The sequence below is a fragment of the Amphiura filiformis genome, chromosome 14 (assembly GCF_039555335.1).
Source record: "Amphiura filiformis chromosome 14, Afil_fr2py, whole genome shotgun sequence".
NCBI lineage: Eukaryota > Metazoa > Echinodermata > Ophiuroidea > Amphilepidida > Amphiuridae > Amphiura > Amphiura filiformis.
Window position 1 is genome coordinate 7,781,718 of NC_092641.1, and position 24,651 is coordinate 7,806,368.

The 24,651-nt window shown below is 37.8% G+C and overlaps 1 protein-coding gene across 1 annotated transcript; it reads right to left on the minus strand.

The window, feature by feature from the left end:
* Nucleotides 1-6,097: 6,097 nt before the first annotated feature.
* LOC140169162 (uncharacterized) lies at nucleotides 6,098-6,469 on the minus strand. Its single transcript, XM_072192419.1, has one exon. It carries the CDS (start codon nucleotides 6,467-6,469, stop codon nucleotides 6,098-6,100), a length of 372 nt encoding a protein of 123 aa, XP_072048520.1.
* Between the last annotated feature and the right edge of the window lie 18,182 nt (nucleotides 6,470-24,651).

Below are 24,651 nucleotides of genomic sequence, written 5' to 3' on the forward strand. Positions count from 1 at the left end.
CAACTTGAACAAATAAACACTGACAGTGAGTAAGCTTAAAAACCACTAACACATGAACATGTCTAAACGCCTAAACCGGACTGCCGTACATAGGCCCTACCTAGGCCTATCTTGAAGCATGGTGGAGTTTTCATATAATCTTTTAACCAATCAATGAACAAAAAATCTATGAATGAAGGATATAAAACAAATATATACTGCCTTCATTCGAGGTTCCGGTTAAAACTATGGTCCCTCGCTGAGATCAATAGTACTATTTTCCTTCGGGGCTGCGCCAGTCAGGAAAATAGTACTATTGATCTCACCTCGGGCCCATAGTTTTAACCAGAACCTCTCATGGCAGTATATATTTGTATACTATTACCCCCACGACCCATTATTCAAAATCACGCACTGTGATTTGTTAAAACACGTCACGTGACAGACCATTAATTAGCGATAAAGTGTCAAGGGCAACGAACTTTATGTTCTTATATCAACACAGCGCACAGCAAAGCGCACACCACACCTGCTTATGTAGGGGAGAATGGAATGCCAGGGGTGTGTTATTGTATATATGTGCATACCTGCTTATAGGGGAGAATGGAATGTTAGGTTGTGTTATTGGAATGTGCATACGCTTTGGCTACGTGTAGGCGCTCCACCTTGAGGTAAACAACTTGAAATATTTGGGTAAAAAATGTGATATTTTCTCTTTAAATCTCACTATTTTGTGGTAATAGAATAGAAAGCATTATCCTTTACACGCAAATCATGTGTCCATGCGCCTCACCCATTATTTACGTTTTTACTGCCTCGGACACATTATTTTCGTGTAAAGGATCATACATTACCCTTTATTTCTTAAATAGAGTCACTGATCATCTCCATTTTTTGCCTTTGGTGAATAATAAGCCTATTATTAGAATGTTTGAATCTCGCGCGATTGTGTATTATATAGTATTAAATGAGAAAAAGTGGAAATTTAACAAAACAAATGTGGATCGGTGTTTTAATAATAGAGCATGCAAAGGTTATTATTCAAAAACGTTAAAAATCAAAATATTTAAAGAAAAGTGATTATTACTGAAAATAAAGTACTCTTTAATTTCATTTTCTATATTGTGAAAACTGTTAAAAGTTTATTTGAAAATATTTTTGATAGTAGGCCTAATTATGTTCCAACTTACCCCCCCCCCCCGTTTTAAAGTAAAATAATGGGCGTTTGATTGCAAATACAAATTTCAAGCCCCTCGTCCACGGCAGACCTTGTCTGGCGCGCGATTTCTTGTCTGAGCACCCAACATACTGAAAGATAACCTTACAATGGCATGTCGTGCAATGCGCTGTAGTTCCATTAAAACGTTAAAAACTCTAATTAGGAATGACTGCCAGCATATAGGCCTAACAAAATATCTTTCCAAAATAATTGCATAATCTGCCGCCCCCCCCATATCCTCCAATCAAAACACAAAAAAAAAAAAATGAAATACGGGTTTTTGACCAGTTTAATTTGATTCAAAAACACAAGCTGGGAAAACGTAGAAAAGAAAAGGAAAAAAAAAAAAAGTGAGAAAAAGGCTTGGACGGGGTTCGAACCTGGGATACCCGTGACTTAAAAAATAACGTTACGGCGCGCTAACTGATTGCGCCATGAGTTCAAAGATTTATATTTGAGGTAAAAAGACAAACTTAATGAAAAAGAAGTCGAAATCGTTTATAAAACTAATTGATATCTCTCATCTGTATTTTATTTGCATGATTAAGGGATCTAAAATGAGCGTTTATTGCGTTTCGACAGTATTTTTGTGGGACATGAGAGCACCTCAGACCTATCGAATTGCATTCTGAATACGAAGCATGTCTTTCTGATATCAAATAATTTTCATTTTTTGGTGTTTTGGGAAAAAAAATCCAATACGAAAGGTCAAATTTTTCAATTGATCGTCGGCTTTTCATCCCACCTACATACACTTTAAGTATAAATCATCAGATTTGTAAAGTTTACTTCAAGTACTGTTAAATATCAAAAATATCAATTTTAATGATTTGCCATAAAATGTGTATTAAATTGCGAATTTCAAAAATCAAAATTATTTGATATCAGAATGACATTCTTCGTATTCAGAATGCAATTCGATATGTCTGATGTGCTCTAATGTCCCACAATAAATACTGTCCAAAGGTTCATACCCCAGCCCTTAAAAACAGAAATCAAACTTTATCCATATTTAAGCAAACAAAATACAAAACAAAGGCAATTCAGATTTATATAAAAAAAAGGGGGGTGTTGAAGCCGCCGCCGCGAGTCGTTCACAGTAACATTTGTTATTGAAACAATGCGCCAAGTTTATGCACGATATATCATGGCCGACTGCCTTAGGATATTTCAACTTTTATATACTATCCTAAATTGATGTAATTCAAATATTGCCTCCCTGTGAGTAGAAACGAGATCAGACGGTGTCTGACACGATTTCAATTTTGATTTTCCATTCTTTAAAGCAAATTTCTTTTGAAAGTATCTTTTCTTTGCTTCTATTGGGGGGAGGTGAATGACTTCATTTTAGAGACAACTTTAATATCTCTCTTCTGTCAATACTTCAAGTTTTAATAATCATCAAAACAACAACGTGCGCGGGGGAGTTCGATATAGGCCTAGCTACATCAACAAAATGCACGACATGGTCATAATATTTTGTACCAGGTGTTAACCAAGTTTCATCTAGTAATGTATCTTTCTCTAGGTAGGCTTGGCCTATGCTGAATACTTTATGCCAAATTTGCCTGATAATGTCTCCTATTGAATATCTTTATCATGCGGACCCATATCCACCATTGTGTCCACATAAGAGATAAATAATGCGAGGTCCTAATGGAATCAGTTTGACTTTTCTGTTTATTTACGTTAGATTAAGTTACGTAATAAGTACACAGATTTTCTACATAAAAGAAGTTGCCTGACATCATTACGAAACGATATTGGTAGAAACCAAGTATTGTTATATTACAGTAGAGTCACTGATCATCTCCATTGTTTGCCTTTGGTGAATAATAAGCCTGTTATTAGAATGTTTGAATATCGCGCGATTTTGTATTATATTGTAGCGGAACCGGCCTTCGGTATATATAGTAGCGATTGGCAAAGCAAGACTTAGGATCTTGTGGGTGTACGAACCATATCGTACCTGTCACTGGCAAATGAAATACTCTCAGACACACACAATTATGAGAACAATTGGCTCAACACCTTTATTGGGCTTCGGGCTGATCCAAGATAGGAGTGGCATCAGGAGCGGAGAGCGGCGGCTTGGATGCTTAGAAGAGAGGGAGAGCTAATTGACCAGTCATCGACCAACCACACTCACGGCTACAGGCAGACTGGCCCAGAGTGCTATTGCACTCCGCTTATATAGCCAATGAAACCACGTGACTGAAGGAGGCCCTCTATCGGCGACATCCATTTCCGCCACACACTCCCCTCCCCAAACCGATACGTCCCGGATCGTACATAGTCGGGCCAGGGCGGAAAATGGGCGGTGATTGTATTTCAGAGCTAATCAAATCACACGCAACTGAATCGTTCCGACTCAGGAAGGATCGATCACTTACGCATACTCGGAGCGGGGATCACCAAAAGAGCCAGACAACGACATGCAAGAGCATGCGGGAGGATACGAGCATGGAACGAGCTCAGCCATGATCGTGCATTACCCTCACCGGTGCTCATACATATTGCTCTCGGATACAATCGGTGCTCCACAGGGTCCAAAATCCGGAGTAAATATATTAAAAGATACTCTTCAACACTTTATAACATATAAAATGTGGGAGATTTCTGAAATTTCCAAAATATTTCTAACAAGTAATTTGGCACATCCAAAACATATTATCATCAACTTTAAAATTACTTGTTGTCATGCTTTTTGATATTGAATTGATAAACAAAGCAGTTCTAAATAACTTCACAGCATGTATATTATATGCTGGTAATCTTTATAACATTATAGTTAGAAATCCGGAGTCGCCTTAAAAGAACTGTATCATTGCTCCGGTACAAAGCATTATCGCTGGTTATTAATACCAATGATCATAAAAATTGTTTTACTGCCACGATTACATGTGTATTTAGTTCACACGCAAATTAATAGGAGTAACCATTTAATCCTTCACGGAGCCATCACATCAAGGCAAGGCCTAGATCCGCTGCTGCTGTTGCAGTCCTAGTAAGCTGTGACTGGGCCCGGGCTATAGAAGATTCCAACAGGGTAATATCATCAGCAAAATCCAGGTCATTCAGCATCCTAGCAGGATACCTGCTTGACCGACGTAGGTAGGTAACAATTCCAGCATCAATTCCAGAAGTTGATTTCTTCAGGAGGTTTTCTTCTTCCATGATCCTCCTCAAAATGTGTATTTGCTGAGCACAGCTTCGACCTGATCTAAAGCCAGCCTGGTTGCTTCTCAGTAAATGATCAATGTGAGGTCGAATCCTGTTCGATCATTAAGCTTTTTGTGAACATCATCATCTTTGAGTTCAGCTACCTCTCGTGACTACTCGTACACGTTTCCTACCAGTTTCACCACTCTGAAGTGACTGTGATTTCTAATCTTGCTCTTCTTTTGACAAATGATACATTTTTCAGGGTCTGGAGGAGGATGAGCAGGCTTGGGAATAAGGAGATTAAGTCCATCGATCTCAGATGCACTTTCTTCCTTTTCCTCTGTCATGTCTGTCAATCTCTACCCACCTGTAACATTAACAAACAAAATTAACAATCAATAACGTAACATTGGTTAAGTGGGCAACATTTCATGTACCTATACCCCGATTTAAATCATTTGCAGTTATAACTGTGGAAATATGCATGTGGTTGCTATGGGTAGCCATCTTGTATTTTAGGTGTCCAAGACCTCAGATAACCATGGAAACTAGCCTTGATTTTCATAGGTACATAGATGACATTTCATTTTGTTTATAGTGGTTGCTATGACTGCCATCTGGATTTGGTGTGAATTGATTTAGCGAAGTTACACACCTTAATTGCTCTTCTAGATTAAATAGTTACCGAGATAGACACCTCAATGACCCTTGTAGGTCAAGCAGATTCCGAATTATTGTCATTTCACCTGGCTAATATGATGATTTATGGTTACTATGGGCGGCCATCTTGGATTTCAGGTGTCCTGGACCTCAGACATCCATGAAACCTCCTTCATTCACTCAGCCAGCCTTGATTTAGTGGGGATAGACACCTCAATGACCCTTGTAGGTCAGGCAGATTCCGAATTATTGTCATATCATCTAACTGATATGATGATTATGATTGCTACGGGCAGCCATCTTGTATTCCAGGTGTCCTGGACCTCAGACATCCATGAAACCCCCTTCATTCAATCAGACAGCCTTGATTTAGTGGGGATAGACACCTCAATGACCCCTCTAGGTCAAGTAGTTTCAGAGTTATTGTCATTTTACCTGGTTCATAAGTACATTTTGGCGGCCATTTTGAAAAAATGCCATATACAGAGTTTGCCCGGGTTTGGAATTTTCCACCTAGTAGAATTTGGAAGACCTATGCATACCCTATTCGAATCAACTTTCAAACTTTCCTCTTTGAAAAATGTATACGGATCTGTAGGACAGGGCCAGGACTATTACGCGCTCTCTTCTTTGGTGACATCCCCAGCATATCTCGGAGCCACTGAGTTATGCGCCGGATTTCCGGAGCGTAAAATAATTTGAGCGCCGGAGCATATGAGTCATTAATATCTTGGAGTAACTGTGCGCCGGATTTCGGAGCTTAATATATTTGAGTGTCGGAGCATGAAATTCACATTTTGTTTTTCAACCAATTTCTTAATTGTTCACCTTCGTATGGTTTGAGTCTGTCAAAGTGAACAACTTTGGGCTTCGACTGTGGCGATTTCTGTATTCTGTACACAGCATCAGACAACTTAGTTGTAACTAAGTAGGGTCCACCCCACTTGAATTGGAGCTTTGGACATCGTCCTTTCTTCCTGACTTCCTGATGTAGCCATACAAAAGACTCTACTTGAATTGGTTGTGTTATGATACCTCATATATAGTTCCGTTTCTGTCTCTTTGCTGCTTGTTTTAGGTTTCTCTAGCTCTGTCGTGTACAGCTCTTAAATTGTTCCGCATTGCTTGAGCATAATCCGTCTTCAACACTCTATCTGTTTCTGGCTCCACCGGAGTCGATGATAAGTCTATCGGGAGTTCCATCTCCATTCCATACAACATAGCATGTGGTGTTTCAGATGTTGATTCCTGCACGGAGCTTCTGTATGCCATGAGAGCGATAGGTAAAACTTCTTCCCAATCCTGTTGGTGCTTATGTGGATCCAACAGGACTGCAATCGTATTCAGCATAGTTCTGTTGAATCGTTCTATGAAGCCATCTGACTTGGGGTTCAGTGGAGTGGTCCGTGTTTTGTCTATTCCAAGCAATGAACATACCTCTGCCATGACTTTGCTTTCAAAGTTTCTCCCTCGGTCACTGTGAAGAATTTTCGGACATTCGTGACGACATATCCACTCATATGTTAACTTATTGGCACAGGTGACTGCTTACTGATCCGGTATAGGATATGCGTCCACCCACTCCGAAAAGTAGTCTCCGACAACAAGAATGTAACGATTACCTGTCGGAGTTATGGGAAGCGGACCAAGGATATCCATGGCTATTCTCTGTCCCGGATGTCCTGCTATGTCTTGTTGTAGCTTGGCTTTTCTTCTTGTAGAAGGTGATTTATGTTTGGCACAAATATCACATTTTCGGAGCCAAGAACGAATGTCACTCCTAATTCCAAAACAGCTTGTTTCTGGTTTTATTTACAGCGCTGCTGTTTTTGAAGTTGTGCAATAATTCTTCAAGCACAATCTCTTTGTACTTCTCTGGCATAATTAACTGCCACTTTATGACTTTTCCATCATTAGACTCCCATCGTCGATACAATTGACCTTCTTTCAGCTCTATTCGGTCCCATTCTAGATAATAGACCTTAGCAGCTTTTGACAATGGTGATACTACTGCATACTCCGGTTTCTTGTTTAATTCCTTGGCCGTCCAAAGCCATGACAAATCGGAATCATTGATCTGCGCATTTTTCATTTCTTCATTCGTCCATTTTGGTGCAGGACATATGGCTCTTACTGTTCTTGTTTGGTTTACCCGGCTGTCTGTTAATTCTACTGTTCCGGAGCTGTTTTTACAAACGGATGCTGTTCCATGCTTCTGCGTATTTGGAACTGCTGAGCTTTCTACTTGATCTGAGTCATTACAGCTGGCTGAAACAGATCGCTCGGTAGCACTTAATTGATCCGTTTGTTCACTTATATTCATTGGAGCAGCTTTACTGGATGTCTGTTTCTTTGGTACTATCCTCGGACTTGCTCCGGAATGGCTCCCATTGCTTGTGTTAGTCGAGTCATGATCACCGTATTTCTGCGGGTGATGGATGTCCTCTTGTCGTCCTTCTCCGGAGTTTGGAGAGCTGTTTTGCTCCGGGGAAATTGGCAAGATTTATTCGACATTATAATGTCTCTCTTTGGCTCCGGCTCCAGCTTCTTCTCTATTGGAGTAGTGATTTCGCTCTCGGAGTCGCTCCTATTACATTGAGAGCAAGGTTTTCTGGATAGTTTTGGTGGCTCTTCCCGGCGCGATGTATGATTTCATAGTCGTATTCTCCAAGTATCTGTAGCCACCTAGCCATTTGAACCTCCGGATTTCGAAAGTTGATAAGCCAACGGAGTGATCCGTGGTCAGTGCGGATCGTAAAGTGTCTGCCATATAAGTACGGTCTGAAGTACCGAACAAAGAAGACTACTGCCAGTAGCTCTCTTCATGTGACGCAGTAATTCCTTTGAGCTCTCGTGAGCGTTCTGCTGGCATAAGCAATAACCTTTTCCTGACCGTTCTGTTCTTGGGAGAGCACAGCTCCTATTCCGTATGCACTAGCGTCCGTGTCAAGAGTGAATTGGCCGGAGTATGTAGGATATGCTAAAACAGGGCTTGTTGTTAAACACTGCTTTAATGCAAGGAAAGCCTCTTCACAACTATTCGTCCAATTGAATATGCGATGTTCTTCTGTGTCAAGCGGTTTAGTGGTCTGGCAATATCACAGAAGCTCTTCACATACCTTCTGTAATACGATGCTAAGCCGAGGAAGGCACTCACATCTTTGAGGCATTTTGGAGTTTCCCATTCCTGGTCAAAAACGCTTCTGTCTCTAATGCAGTCTGTAATGCTGCTTCCATAGATGTAGGGCGGGAGAGGTGCACCGCTGATCGTATCTCTCTATCTCGCATGTAACCCATGAAGTAGTCACGGTTGTTTGATGGGATCATTTATTAATTTTTCAAACAAAACATCATGTACAACCAAATTTTAGGCCTAAACAGCTAAAAGTAATATCATGCTAATGTATTCAGATGCTTTCGAATCATTCTCAACTTTAATTTCCCCTCTTTTACAAAATTATTCACTTTTATAGTATATTTTAAAGCTTTTGGGATATAAAATGTATCTATTAATGGCAAAATTGGTGGCGCTATTTAGTTACTGGAAATTACCCTTTCAAGCTTTTAATACAAATAATTCCTTTTATTGTATGATAAAATATGTTTTTAAAATTTCCTTGTTGCTTGATTCACCTATTCCAACTGTTGTAATGGCAGTATTAATCACAAGACCCTTGCAAATAAAGAAATAGGATTTATGATAAATAGCGCCATCTATAGTTTGCATTTAGTTAATAATGAAGCCAATTCTATATACATCAAACAACTGTGTAGTCTCGTGCTATCCGGTTCCTGGCTTCTTCTGCCATGCCGACGTAAGCATTATCTGTTAGTTTTCTAACAGCTTGTGCAAAATCTTCTTGTTGCTGTTGTTGGCGACCACGAAGCTGTGCCAAGTATAGTAAGTTCTGGTTGGCCGGCGAACGTGGTTTCTAACCGCTTAACCAACTCCTGATAAGTAATTGTTCTCCACTCATCCTGCTGTCGAATTACACCTCTGGCTCGACCACGAAGGCTCATAAATAATTGCTGTGCCTTTTGGCTGTCAGTCCAACCGTTCCAAGTGGCGACTCAAATTGGCTAAGGTATTCCTGTAGAGGTACGTCTCCTTTGAATGCTTCGGGCGTAATTTGTTTCTGCTTAGGCCGCTCCATTCGGCTCTGGGAATTTATCCATTCCTTTTATACAATTTTCTCGCCTTAACCTCCATGGTCCTGTGATATGGCTCCTCTTCTTCAGAGTCGACAGATTCTGTATCCGACATTTCTTCTTTGACTCTTCTGATGTTGCCTTTATGTCGTTCTATGCTGACATTACCCGGGGTCATATCACCTGCATCCTTCCTTCGGAACTCTGAGCTGACTACTTGATGTGATGTCGGAGCCCGTTTCTTATATTTCTTATGTCTGTCGGATGGTACCTGACCCGTTAGCATTTGACGGAGCTCACTACTTTCTTGTTTCAAATTCTCCAACTCCAACTTCATTTCTTCTACACCCGCGTCCTGACGGTCTCCGACTTTGGATCTTTGTCCAAAATTAACACTTGCTGATGCATATGGAACCGCTGGAGTTTCATAACTTTGCGTCAGCTGCTCTTCTTTCATAGATTTGTTGATCTGCCTCGGCTCCCGGATAAACACATATGGGTCGGATGCCGTTGCTCTTCCGTACCCCGGTGGCGTTTCAAATTCATGAACCATTCTTGATTCCACCATAACGCTCACATCTTCCATCGGGCTACACGACGCATCTTTTTGTGTCCTTTCATGCCTTTTGTGACTCGATTTGTCCAACTGTCCTTGGTTGCGTTTGTCTGGCATATTGTTCAGGAGAATCGTTTGCATCTCCTGAAATTGGCGTTGCTCCTGCTCTTCTCCCGGAGTTAATGCTCTTGCATACTCCACGTGGTCAGCCTCATCTGAACCACGAGCTGCAACATGCCTCTCCCCTCCGGAGACATTGACCGTCTCCCCGTACTGCTGCTGGGGATTCCTTTCAGCAGAAGACACTGTTTCTGTGCAGAACTCTGGCGGTGGCTCAATCATTGGTTGGCTTAAATCAGTTGCTTTTTGTTTCTCAGTTATTTTGTCCGTAAGCGTTTAATTTCATCAATGAATATCTGCCTCTCGTCTTCACCATTCACTCTCAGTAAGTTGATCTCCTCTTGTAAATCCAAACTCCTTTTCGCTGCTTCCTTTGCTTTTAAACTCCAACTGCTTATCACGCTCCCGCAGTCGTTCGATTTCCTCCTCTTGCACTTGGCTGTGGAAATCCTCCATCCAATCTTGATCATCGTCAAAGTTGGACGCCATTCTCTCTGCTTGTCTTACAATCCCTGATATGTTGATAGCAGTCCAGTGTCACAAAAATCCCACCGCTGCCACCAAATGTAGCGGAACCGGCCTTCGGTATATATAGTAGCGATTGGCAAAGCAAGGCTTAGGATCTAGTGGGTGTACGAACCATATCGTACCTGACTGGCAAATGAAATACTCGCAGACACACAAAGATATGAGAACAATTGGCTCAACACCTTTATTGGGCTTCGGGCTGATCCAAGATCGGAGTGGAATCAGGAGCGGAGAGCGGCGGCTTGGAAGGAGAGAAGAGAGGGAGAGAAGAGAGGGAGAGCTAATTGACCAGTCATCGACCAACCACACTCACGGCTACAGGCAGACTGGTACAGAGTGCTATTGCACTCCGCTTATATAGCCAATGAAACCACGTGACTGAAGGAGGCCCTCTATCGGCGACATCCATTTCCGCCACAAGGAGGAGAGAAGGAGAGAAGAGAGGAGAGCTAATTGACCAGTCATCGACCAACCACACTCACGGCTACAGGCAGACTGGTACAGAGTGCTATTGCACTCCGCTTATATAGCCAATGAAACCACGTGACTGAAGGAGGCCCTCTATCGGCGACATCCATTTCCGCCACAATATAGTAGGAAATGAGAAAAAGTGGAAATTTAACAAAACAAATGTTCTTCTGTGGATCGGTGTTTTAATAATAGAGCATGCAAAGGTTATTATTCAAAAACGTTAAAAATCAAACAAAATTTAAAGAGAAGTGATTTATTACTGAAAATAAAGTACTCTTTAATTTCATTTTTGATATTGTGAAAACTGTTAAAAGTTTTTTTGAAAATATTTTTGATAGTAGGCCTAATTATGTTCCAACTTACACCAACCCCCCCCGCTTTAAAGTAAAATAATGGGCGTTTAATTGGCGCGCGATTTCTTGTCTGAGCACCCAACATACTGAAAGATAACCTTACAATGGCATGTCGTGCAATGCGCTGTAGTTCCATTAAAACTAAAAATTTAGGCAAATTGTGTACGAATTGGATAGCAAATCCCGGGAGCAAATCAGAATAGCGTTTGAAACTTGAATTTTGCGCTTTAAAAACTAAAATTAGGAATGACTGCCAGCATATAGGCCTAACAAAATATCTTTCCAAAATAATTGCATAATCAGCCCCCCTCCCCCATATCCTCCAATCAAATCACAAAAAAAAAAAAAAAATACGGGTTTTTGACCAGTTTAATTTGATTCAACAACACAAGCTGTGAAAACGTAGAAAAGAAAAGAAAAGAAAAAAACGTGAGAAAAAGGCTTGGACGGGGTTCGAACCTGGGATACCCGTGACTTAAAAAAAACAACGTTACGGCACGCTAACTGATTGCGCCATGAGTTCAAAGACATATATTTGAGGTAAAAAGACAAACTTAATGAAAAAGAAGTCGAAATCGTTTATAAAACTAATTGATATCTCTCATCTGTATTTTATTTGCATGATTAAAAACAGAAATCAAACTTTATCCATATTTAAGCAAACAAAATACAAAACAAAGGCAATTCAGATTTATAAAAAAAAAAAGGGGGGGGTGTTAAAGCCGCCGCCGCGAGTCGTTCACAGTAACATTTGTTATTGAAACAATGCGCCAAGTTTATGCACGATATATCATGGCCGACTGCCTTAGGATATTTCAACTTTTATATACTATCCTAAATTGATGTAAGACAAATATATGGATGAAAATGCACGCATATTATGCTCAAATTTTAGGTTTTTAAAGAGCTACAGTGGCATTACACTTCCGGCCCGTTTGCCTCCCTGTGAGTAGAAACGAGATCAGACGGTGTCTGACACGATTCCAATTTAGATTTTCAATTTTTTAAAGCAAATTTCTTTTGAAAGTATCTTTTCTTTGCTTCTAGGGGGTGAATGACTTAATTCTAGAGACAACTTTAATATCTCTCTTCTGTCAATACTTCAAGTTTTAATTATCATCAAAACAACAACGTGCGCGGGGGAGTTCGATATAGGCCTAGCTACATCAACAAAATGCACGACATGGTCATAATATTTTGTACCAGGTGTTGTCCAAGTTTCATCTAGTAATGTATCTTTCTCTAGGTAGGCTTGGCCTATGCTAAATACTTTATGCCAAATTTGCTTGATAATGTCTCCTATTGAATATCTTTATCATGCGGACCCCTATCCACCCTTGTGTCCACATAAGAGATAAATAATTCGAGGTATTCGCCAACATTATTTCATAATGATGGGCTAAATCAATTGAAGGTACTATATATAACATCTTTAATAATGAATGGAAAGATGATGTTAAATCTAAATCTTCTCTCATCGATTAGTTGACAATCAAGAACGCTCCATGTATGGAAACTTATCTCTTAGATGAAATTGATTTTCACGGTGCTTGTATCAAATTCAAGATTCGCTCAAATACACTTCCTTTAGACGTAAAATTAGCAGATGGACTCCAGATAACGACGGTATAATGTAAGCTTTGTAACATTGGTGTTGAAGATGTAAAGCATTTTCTTTTTACTTGTCATGCACTTAACAATATTAGAGCTGATGAATACTGTAAACTAGAGAATGAATTGATTAATTTAAATGGCCTTGATATTTGGGAATTGTTTATTTCTGGCAATCTAGATGTAAAATTTAATCTTGCTCTTGGAAGTACAGCGACCACTTTCTGTAATATAAGTAATGCTGATGATATATATCAAATTTTTGATAAATTCTGTTGAAATCTTTCGCAAAGAGAGCTTGGAAAGCAAGATCAGAATTGAAGACTACTGACAACTAATAATGTGCTAAATTCTGCGTTGCTTGTTTAATATAATCTATATATTGTATATAATATTTTTATTGCCGTAAACCCACTTCAAGTCAACTTGGGTTGAGGTAGTTTTGTGTTTTCCTCATTCATTTGTCATTCAATGTGTATTTCATTTGCTGTACAACAAGTTTTACTTTTGACTTGTGGTTTTTAAGTCACCTTTGAATATTTGTGTAATTTTCTTTTATATCATGTTTATGAACGCACCGCCGGATTGGCGTGTGCCACTGTTACAAAAGTGTATGTTCTAATAAATAAATAAATAAATATTTTTAATAGCCTCAAAAACTCCCCTATTGATAAAGTACATTGACCTATGAGCACTCTCTCTTCAATTAATGGATTCAACCAAGCACAAGGGATCTGGCATCACAATAGATCAATTATGAATTACATTTACATCATCTGCAGCCTTCAGCTACATGTATTCTTCATCAACACAACTTTGTTCCACGTCAAGTTATTTTAATTTAATTTTTATAATTATGTACATTTTGCGTAATTAATTGTAAATTCTGTTTTGCATCTGAGTATTAAAATTTGTTGTTCCACTAGTCACAATCACTTTATTCCTCTGCCATATTTGATTGCCTGTGCTCTGGTCTGTTCGATAAATGCGAGCCCTCCACCTACAATGTAGGTTCCCGCTTTTAGCCATTGCACCGCTATCTCTGTCTGCTCGCGCTCATGAAAATGGGATTGTGCCTGGTGGATCGATAATATTGTACTCATTAACATTTTGTCATGTTTCATTTTTGTTGATTTATTGTGTTTACTTGTTTTACTTTGTAATTTTGTGAACGCACCGTCGGGTAGATGTGTGCCGCTGATATAAAAGCGTCTGTTCTAATATATAAATAAATGAATAAATAAATAAATAAATAAATATGATGGTTGCAAAAATATTGCATTTGTCTTTTTTCTTACAGGATCTTCTTAAAACAGCCGTTGACGTTAGTCACGGCTGTGTCTTTTTTCTTACAGGATCTTCTTCTTCTTTCTTCTGTCGACCTTCATATTTGCTCTAGCACTAACATGCGTACACCAATTTTGATATAATATTGGATGGCTGAGCATGATACCATGTAACATATCGGATTAGTCATAAAAATATCGGACGAGCCAACGGCGAGTTCGATATTTGTATGACGAATCCAATATGTTATGGTATCATGCGAAATAAGCCATCCAATATTATCATTATTAGGTTTTCTTAACTCCTAATAACCCTGAAAACATAATAATGACCTAACTTGGTCACAATCATCAATGACCATGCCCCTACATGTCACATGACTTCAAACGACCAAAGCGTTCAGAAGATACCGAAAATTCACTTTTTCAAAATGGTCGCCGGCGGCCATTTTGGATTTTGGCCTCTCCCAGCTAATGCCCACACTTTGGTGAGGGACATAGGAGCTTATTTTGTTTAAAATACCCCAAAGTACAAGAATCCATGAAAAAATTGCTGTTCAGAAATGATGGTCACTGGAGGTCCAAATATGACTAGGCAGTTAGTTCCTTGTCCAATTTTTTTTTCACGAGATCGTACTAGGCACCGCCAGGGTTCGTACGCCTTATCGATTGAGCTAACTTGACTGCCAAGATAGATGTCGGGCCAGCTTAAGTTATTGATGAATACGACCTTCGTACACATTTTACACAGTAGCTCAGAATACAATTTAGGGAATTTACGGCTAATTTGTGCTGCCGGGTCACATATTAGCTTATATTAATGTATTAATCATACGTAATGAAAAAAGGGTGTAATCTGACTATTCTGTTTGTAAATCGCGTGTTGAGAGACGGCTGTTTTTATTCGTTTTTATGGTTAATATGAGTTTGATTGAAATAAAACCATGTGATTCGTGCTTGATAATTATTTTTCTAACATATAAGACCTAATGTTGTGATTGCCGGACACTTCCTTTAATAGTTCAGTCGCATAATAGGCTGAAGGACATCTGACTAAGGCTACTGACAATAGCCCCGATTAGCTCGGTGACTAACATCGCTGTGTGTCAGTCAAGCATGGTACGCCATAGGTCATATTCTTTTAGACAACCTTCACGATTGGCCTATACACTGCGCTATATAATTCGGCACATATAAATCAGAATTATTGCGGAATTATTGTCAGTTTTTGACTCAAGACGCAAGCTACTGTCTCAAAGCGCACGCTAACGACTATCATATCTGTTCAAAATATATATTCATGTGCAAGGAGCCACATCTGGTTTCTTTATACGAAATCATTTACGGAAGATATTCATCATTTTCTACACCGGTATCCAAAGATTTTCTTCTCATATCAAACTCGTGCATAGCAAATTCGCGTGTATCGATCTCTGGTATTTATTTTAGTATCTCTGGTGTACCAAGTAATTATTAGCCAGGCAATGTCGGTGTGTGCTACATGCTGCAGTGCATTGTACCGCGCTGGTGCTCCTTTGTTGAAAGGGAAATCCTAGATCGGAGACAGTCAAAGAGCTTGTAAACTCTTTGACTGTAAACTTTTTTTGGGTGATTAATAGCATTTTCATCAATGAAACAGAACACTAGCCGATACATAAGAGACAGCCGATACATACGTTGAGACAGAGGGCGTCACCGATACAAGACAGCACTAAAAAAGCTCTCGCAAAATCCTGCCTTTTTGGGTTGTTTTAGCTACGTTTCATTCACCAAACCTACACCATCTGCTTGTATTTTATGCAAAAGACTGATTTAAGTGAAAATGGGAGTCTCTTTAGACTCGTACCGTAGGAGAATTGGTGGATTTGTACAACCTATGTCATGGCGAAATGTAGCGTTACCTGGTGTGTACAGTACAGGCGGGAAATACGAACCACGAGATTCATGTTATGGACTAGTGGCCGGTGTTATTGTGATTGCTGTTGTTGTGTACGGTGCAAATGGATTATTATGGGGTGTTGACATTTTCCCGGACATGATGGAATACTTCTATGGTAACACCACAATCTATGACATGAATCTACAACAGAACTGTGTCGTGAGTAATTGTCATGCTGGAATGTCTACAAGTATGTTTCCGTTCGTCCCCTTGCTTCTGACGATGTCAGGGGACGTGGAGTTGAACCCCGGACCTGAAACACAACTGGCTACCAAGGAACAAGTTGACATGTTGACTACCCTGATCGCATTACAGGACTAGAAGAACAAACAAAGGTAAAAACAGATAAACTTAAAAAACTCGATGATCTTGAAGCGGAGCTGAAGGCAGAACGAGACAAAAATAGGGTATTTCAGGATAAATTACAAGATATGACCGACAGATCTGATGAAAGTGAAGACAGATCCCGTAGAAATAATTTGATGTTCTGTGGCATTGAAGGTAATCCGAATGAAAAGTGGGACGAATCCGAACTGAAAGTCAAACATTTCATAAAACATAACTTATGCACGCTTGTTGGTGAAGGTTTTGAACGTGTTCATCGCATCCCAAATGGACCAAAAACTAACGGTTTTGCTCCTATTATTGCAAGTTTCACCCGCTTTAAAGATAAAGATCGCGTTCTTGGCCAAGCATATAGATTGAAGGATACCGGATTTTATCTTCATGAGGATTTTTCAGCTGGTACACGCAAGATCCGCAAACTCCTGCTTGATAAAAAGAAAGAGATTGGAGCCGAGGTGAGAAAAGCAAACTTGAAATACAAGAAGTTGTATGTAACTCTAAAGTCCGGTGAAACGCGAACATATGTAGTTGAGAAAGGTACAGATCAAGTTGTTTACAAATAGGGATTCGGCCGGTCCTATTCGGATAAAACAGATGTAAACAATGACAATAAACATGGTAAATCGGTTAAAACTGAGAAAATTTCATGCATGACATGGAACATTAATGGACTTGAATCTAAATTGTGTGATCCTGATTTTTTCAGTTATTGTACCTCATTTGATATTTTTGCCTTGCTTGAAACGTGGAATAAACATGAATTAGATTTTAAGGAAAGTTTTCCTGGTTTTTTCATGCCCAGGTAGAAGGAGAAAAAGTAGGGGCAGATATTCAGGTGGTATTTCAGTGTATATTAAAGAATATTTGGTCCCTGGTATTGTAAATATTAAAAATAACCATCTTGATTGTATAACATTCTTGTTAAAGAAAGATTTCTTTATCATACCGTATGATATTGTTCTTGCTCTTGTTTATATTCATCCAGAAAATACGTATATTCATGATATTGATGATTCAAACAGCTTTGAAAACTTAGAAGATGAACTTGTTAGACTCTCAACTCATCATGATGCAAACGTATTGTTGCTGGTGACTTGAACGCTCGTACGTCAACAGTTGAGGATTTTATTCTTCATGACGATAATGAAAATGTTGCTCCCGATATCCTACCTGGATATGCTTATGATGAGTTTAGGTTACCGAGAAGTTCAAGTGATAAGGTAATCAATAATTTTGGTAAAATGATGTTGAACATGTGTAAAACATTATGTGTCCACATAATCAATGGTAGAAAACCCGGAGATGTTTGTGGTAATTTTACTTTTATCAGTCATCAAGGTAAAAGCGTTGTTGATTATTTATTATCCTCAAGTTGTTTATTTGATTTCATATATGACTTTTCTGTTGATGTAAAAACTGATTCTGATCATCTCCCCATTGCATGGCAGTTAACTTGTAAACATTCCAGTGTAGATGCTGATAATTATATGCGTGAAAATACAGGTGCGGAAGATCAGTCTGTGAAACGATTCAAATGAATCAATGAGCATGCTAACACATTCATTCAGACTATTACATCACAGGTCGTGACAGATAAACTTCGTGATTTGTGTCAATCTATTCATTAATTCCATGATCCCAGTGATACTGTTATTAACAATACTATTGATCAATTTGTTGAAATACTACAAAGTGCTGGTGATGCTATGCGTGTAAACAATAACAAGCGCCTAAATGCTAAAGTGCAACAACCTTGGTTTGACAGCGAGTGTAAAGCGCGCTTCAGACTCCGAGTATTGTACGTACAATATTGTATGTACAGTATGTACGTTATTTAATCTATTGCCATTCTATTTCCAGTAATGTTTAAGTTCTAACGAATGTTAAAAAAAAAAAAATCGATAATATGTTACATACAATATCTAGCAGAAATATATTATCGATTTTACGTCATCAAACATTCGTTAGAACTTAAACATTACTGGAAATAGAATGGCAATAGATTAAATAACGTACATATTGTACATACAATATTGTACGTACAATAAAAAAGTCTGTATACTGCTTAAAACTTCGAAGGCCAAAAAGATCATGGCTCTGCGTCTTTTCAGAAATTCTGCGCGAGTTGATCACTTGAATTTGTACATTATTTGCAAGAAATCGTTTAAACAGATGTGTAAAATAAAGAAATATCAGTACCAAAAGGCTCTTAGAAATAAACTTATTAATGATTGCAAAGATCAAAAATCATTTTGGGCTGTTGTGAAATATCTGAGAAAGGACGCCCGTACTGAGCCGTGTATTTCTATGCAAAGATGGTATGATTATTTTAAAAGTGTATTTCAAGGTAATATTTATATGAACATGTTCTCATTTGATGATAACGTAACTGAATTATTTAAAGATATTGATGTTTCTGCACAAGGTCTTAATTGTGATATATTAAATAACGATATAACAGAGGATGAGGTTAAGTATATGGTTGGTAGTTTGAAAAGTAATAAAGCATGCGGTATTGATGGTATTCCCTCTGAGTTTTTTAAACATTCTATTGATGCTACTTTTCCTGTCATAACCAGATTATTCAATTCAATCTTATCTTCTGGCTATTTTCCAAAAGCATGGTCAACAGGTATGATTATTCCATTGCACAAAAAGGGGTCTACATCTGATCCAGGAAATTACAGAGGTATATCTTTGTTAAATGTATTTAGTAAGATATTTACAGGTATTTTAAACAAAAGGTTAACTGAATGGTGTGATGTAAACAATAAAATCCCCGAATGTCAAGCAGGTTTTCGTAAAGGATATTCCACCATTGATAATTGTTTTGTGCTTCACAGTATTATTCAAAAGTGTTTCAGTAAAAAACGGGGTAAATGTTACTGCTTATTTGTTGATTTTTCAAAAGCTTTTGATTCTGTTCCAAGAGATAAACTTCTATTCAAACTTTTTTCTATTGGTATTCGTGGAAATTTTTTTAATATAATCAAAAGCATGTTTAAGACGGTCTGTGCGTGCGTAAAGTCATGTAATTGTATTAGTAAAATGTTTGTTTGTCCTGTGGGTGTTCGACAAGGTTGTATGTGTAGCCCATTACAATTTTCTATTTTTATTTCATGGTTGAAAGATATAGTTTTCCAGTATAGAGGTATTGGAGTTAAACTGTCTGCTGATGAAGAAATTAAAATTCTCATGTTCGCCGATGATGTTGTTGTTTTATTGTCAGATGATCCCAGTGGGTTGAGACAACACATATATGCACTTTCACATTTTGTAAAGAGTGGGGAATGTCTGTAAATATGGATAAGACAAAGGTTATTGTTTTTCGCAAAGGAGGGCGTTTGAGGCGTGACGAAAAATGGTTTTTGAATGGTAATGAGATTGAATGTGTTAGTTCATATAAGTATCTTGGTATAACATTTTCCACAGGTAATTCATGGGGTAAAGCAACTTCAATTTTAGCCCAGCAAGGTGAGAAAACACTTGCTGCAATCAGAGGGATTTCATATAAAGTTGGTGGTCTGCCTTTTATTCCTTATTTTAAGATAATTGATTCGTCTTTATTGCCCGTTCTTCTTTATGGATCAGAATTATGGGGCTACAAGTCTTATACGCATCTCGAGAGGGTTCATGTAAAGGCTTGTAAGAAATATCTGGGTGTCGGCAGCAAGACAACAACTGTTGCTGTTTTAGGAGAATGTGGCAGATTTCCACTCTTTGTAATGAATGCCTACCGTTGTATTAATTATTGGTGTAAACTATTATGTATGTCAAATCACCGTTACCCATACAAATGTTACAAAATGTTGTATGCACTTGATAGCCAGGGTCATATTACTTGGGTTACTCAAATTAAAAATTTACTTTTTAATTATGGGTTTGGTATTGTCTGGATTACTCAAGATATTGGTTCTGTTGAAAAATTTTTAATATCCTTTTCCACCAGGTTAAGAGACACAGCCAGGCAAGAGTGGTTCGCCGATGTTTGCACACTTGATAAATTATGTACATACCGAGAATTCAAAACTCTCCTTAATCCTGAAATATATTTGTTTTCTGTTGAAATTTCATCTCATAGAAAAGCCCTTAGCCGGTTGAGGTGTTCGAGTCACTCATTATTTATTGAGACGGGTAGAATTCAAAATATTGATAGAGAATGTCGCATTTGTGTCCTTTGTGAAACAGGGGATATCGAGGACGAATTCCATTTTGTTCTCATTTGCAATTTTTTCACCAGCTTGCGTTAAAGATACCTGCCTGTTTGGGTTTTGACTCGTCCAACTCGTCAAAAGTGTTATTCTTTAATAAATACTCAAGACTCGAACACTTTGGCAAACTTAGCTGCATTTGTTTATCATGCATTCAGTCTAAGAAATAGTGTAGTTAAAACTTAATCATGTTAATGGTAATACTTTACATGTAAAAATTATTCATCAGTTTACTGTTTTTCTCATACAAGTTATATAATTATTTAAAATAATTTGTGGTGTTGTTTGTGTATTTGTGATGCTTTATAATGCAAAATATTTTGTAATACTATGGGCCAAAGGCCTGATTGTATTTAATAAAATTGAACTTGAACTTGAACTTGAACATAATAACTTAAGAATGTAATCACTATTATCATTACCAGTAAAATGAGTGCCCTTAAAATGTGACATGCATAATTATGCATGTCTTCCCAATCTAGGTATATCAAACACCCAGATTTGGAAGTTTTACGAAGTGGCCTTTACTGTTACCAAAAATAGGTAAGTGTTGTTTGAATTGGTGAAATTAAAAATACCATTGCTGTCCGTGTCATCATGTCAGTTGTTATTTTAACAACTTTGGATGAAACTGAGTTTGTCTTATTTTTCAGAAAATTAATTTAGAGGATGTCGTTTACATGTAGGGCCTATGATCAGGCTGCATAGTCATACACATAATTAACACTTGTCTAAATTATTATTATTATTATTGTTATGTTTCTTTCTTTCATCTCTTCTCTTCATTTCATTTCTAACAAACGTACACCACCCACCGTCAAATACCGAGAAAGAAAATTCAAATTCGGATTTATGCGCGCAAAAGTAACATTTTCCATTTCCGCGCTCGATTCTTCGAGAAGGTGTGTGTTGTGTATGGAAGTGAGGTTGGGTGTGTGCGGGAGTGGATGTAGAGAGAACAAATAAACAACCCAAGGTCAATGAGAACGATTATAGATCTACAGGAGAAAGAAAACAAAACACGCGCGCAAAAGTAACATTTTCCATTTCCGCGCTCAATTCTTCGAATACAGGGTGTAACAATAAAATTTATACAATTGAATTTCGCCTTTTCAGGAAAAAACTAAAAGAGTTATGTCACAAATGTTATATGCAATACAATTAGTAATATCTTAGCTGAAAGAAGACGTTTAGTTGGTTTCTTTACCCGCTTTGGTTCAAAATCTATGTCCGACTAAACCGTCCAGAAAACGTGTTGGGCCACTTTTGCCATGTTTGCGCATATCAAGTTTGCACCGCGTAAAAATGCTAATTGTGCATTAAACATCAAGAACTGACACAAAAGAATCATAAGTAGTTTTTTCTTCTTATAATTAACACGAACTACATAAAAACATGATATTTCTTTAAATGAAGTCATGATATTTCTTTCAAAATATCTTATAGATGAAATTACGTAATTTCTCACATCCCTGAGATATCATCATGGGTAAAACTAAGAACAGTTTTTGCATCCATAAGTACAAAACAAACGGTAAAAAAGTTTTGAAATGAAATTTCAAACACAGAAATGTTCTTAAAATGTTTTGTTACAAAACGTTTTAATAACATTTAAATGTCGTGAAGACATTTTAAAAACGTTATTGTAAATATTTTGGGCAAACATTTTTTGCAAAATATTTTTTCAACCCCAAAATAATATTTTGTTTAGAATGGTTTGTACCAAGTTTTCAAAAATGTTTTTGGAATGTTATTAAAACGTTTTTATACCCTTTATATAACCCGACATTTAAACGTTTTCTGACAACCTTTTGTAACCTTTTGCGAATGATGTGGAAAACGTTTTGTGTTTGCTGGGAAAGAATAGTAAGACTGATAGAATGGATGAATGAAATAATTAAATAGACAAACTTATGGTAAGTCCTATATATAATACGGGAATCGTTAACTTTGCATGTAGTCCTACGTGAATGAAAGAAAACTAAACAAGACTGATTGAAAGGGTGAAATATCCCCCCCAATCAACGTGCCTGCGGCCGGGATAATACTAATTATAGCTAAATTAGGCAAATTCTTCAAATGGGTGTCTTGGGTAACACCGTGCATCATGATATATAATGTTTTTTATACGCCTGTCTTTTCTGTGCAGTTGGCACCACTAATCGTTTTTCTGTTACTAGCAAAGTAGAACGGTATCTCAACTAAACAGACACAATCGTGTCAAATTTCGTTTCGGTCCAAGTCAATTAAAAACATGTTAGTCTGAAATAATAACAAAACTGTAAACGACTGCCAAAAAAGACTAATCACGTTATAGCGCCACGGTCATTACCTCGTCCGTTAGGCCATTTCCCTACGGCCGTTTGGCCTAGTTTGCACTAACGGACGCGTCCATTACAACGTCCGTTACGGGGTTTTGAGTAACTTAGATACCTGAAATCATGTTGCTATGACCTAAGTGGAAGTCATTGTGTTTGGAAGTTTATGAGCTCTTGAAATGTATGGTCTTTTATTAGTTATGATGTGCAAAGTACTTTTTTAAGATTTGAATATCTTAAGATCTATGGTTGGCATAGGTTCCTGTAATTAGGGCCACTAGTTTTATTACTAATTAGAATGATTGGACTTGAAAACCAGAGGAAAGTTTGGTTTTAATTCGAATAATAATAATAATAATAATAATAATAATAATAATAATAATAATAATAATAATAATAATAATAATAATAATAATATCTTTATTTATACACGGTAAAAACATGTTCAATACAGTATTGTTCTTCCACATGTCCGTGTGGATATTAAAAATAGGGATGACCAATGAACCATCAACTTGATTAGAACACTCCCATAGACATGCAGGGAGCTCAACTGTGCACTGCTTGCACAGACATTTCTAAATTGAGCTCATTCTTTTATTTTTCATAATTTTTCTGTAAAAATTGGAGATGTAAATGCCAATTATGTTTTGTAACTATCCTGCAAATTACAGCATCATAACTTATTTGGTTTTTCTGTAAGTGTGAGTCAAAATTGGTCAATCGCCACAGTGCGCTTAATTGCCAGTGGCCCAGTGCAGCACTGCTCAGAATGGCACAAAATATTCAGATGAAAAAGATCAGGTGAACACCTTGACCTACTGAGCTGTAATTTGGCAGAGTTGTTTTTATTACCTCTATCCATGGAAGAAAGAGATGAGAAGGAACCACAACGACTTCGATCGGCCAAGTTTTAATCCGCTTATCTATTGACGCATGAAAAGAAAAGCTATCAATGGTACTTACTTTCATGTATGATCCATTTACCGCGATCGATGCTTGGCGAAATCAAAAAAAAAAAAAAACTATAACAAACCCATCCAAGAACAAACAAACGCTACCCAGAAGTAAGATTATGGAATTTCACTGATGCTCTGAACATGTATAGTAGCTTTGTTTTAGGATCTACAGTCAAACCGTTTTCTTGATCGTGTTGTGTAGAAACTGTCCTTTAAAATATCAAAAAGGTCATCAAAATCGGCCGTTTTTTTGCTGAGTTTCATCTTTAGCAAATAAGGTAAGATTTTGGTGACTTTTTCGATGAAAAATAGATGCAAAATGTTCTTAAATAATGTACAATGTTCCGGTTGAGTCCGGTACATGAAACCTGTTTAATTTAATAGTTTATATGTGTATAATCGTAACTAACTAACTCGTTTCAGTGCCAAAGACTGCCAACTCTGAGAAAAAAGTCATCAAAGTTCGGGAAAATTGGACGAAATGGAAGAAAAAGATGTAGGCCATCAATGACCGATGATCACGTCACCAGAGAAAATCCTATAGAGTGCTTGCACGGAAGGTCATTAGTTCAAATCATCCTTCAGACACGCTCCAGAAGACATGCAAATACATGGAGTACAATACCAATCACCTATTTAACGCGGGGTATTGATCAAAGTAAATCCTCATGAATAACAATGTCAATTAAATGTCGGTAAAGGGAGTGGACAAAGTGAATGCGTTCGTTGTGGTTCCTTCTTATCTCTTTCTTCCATGCTCTATCATACCCTCTGTAAAAAGA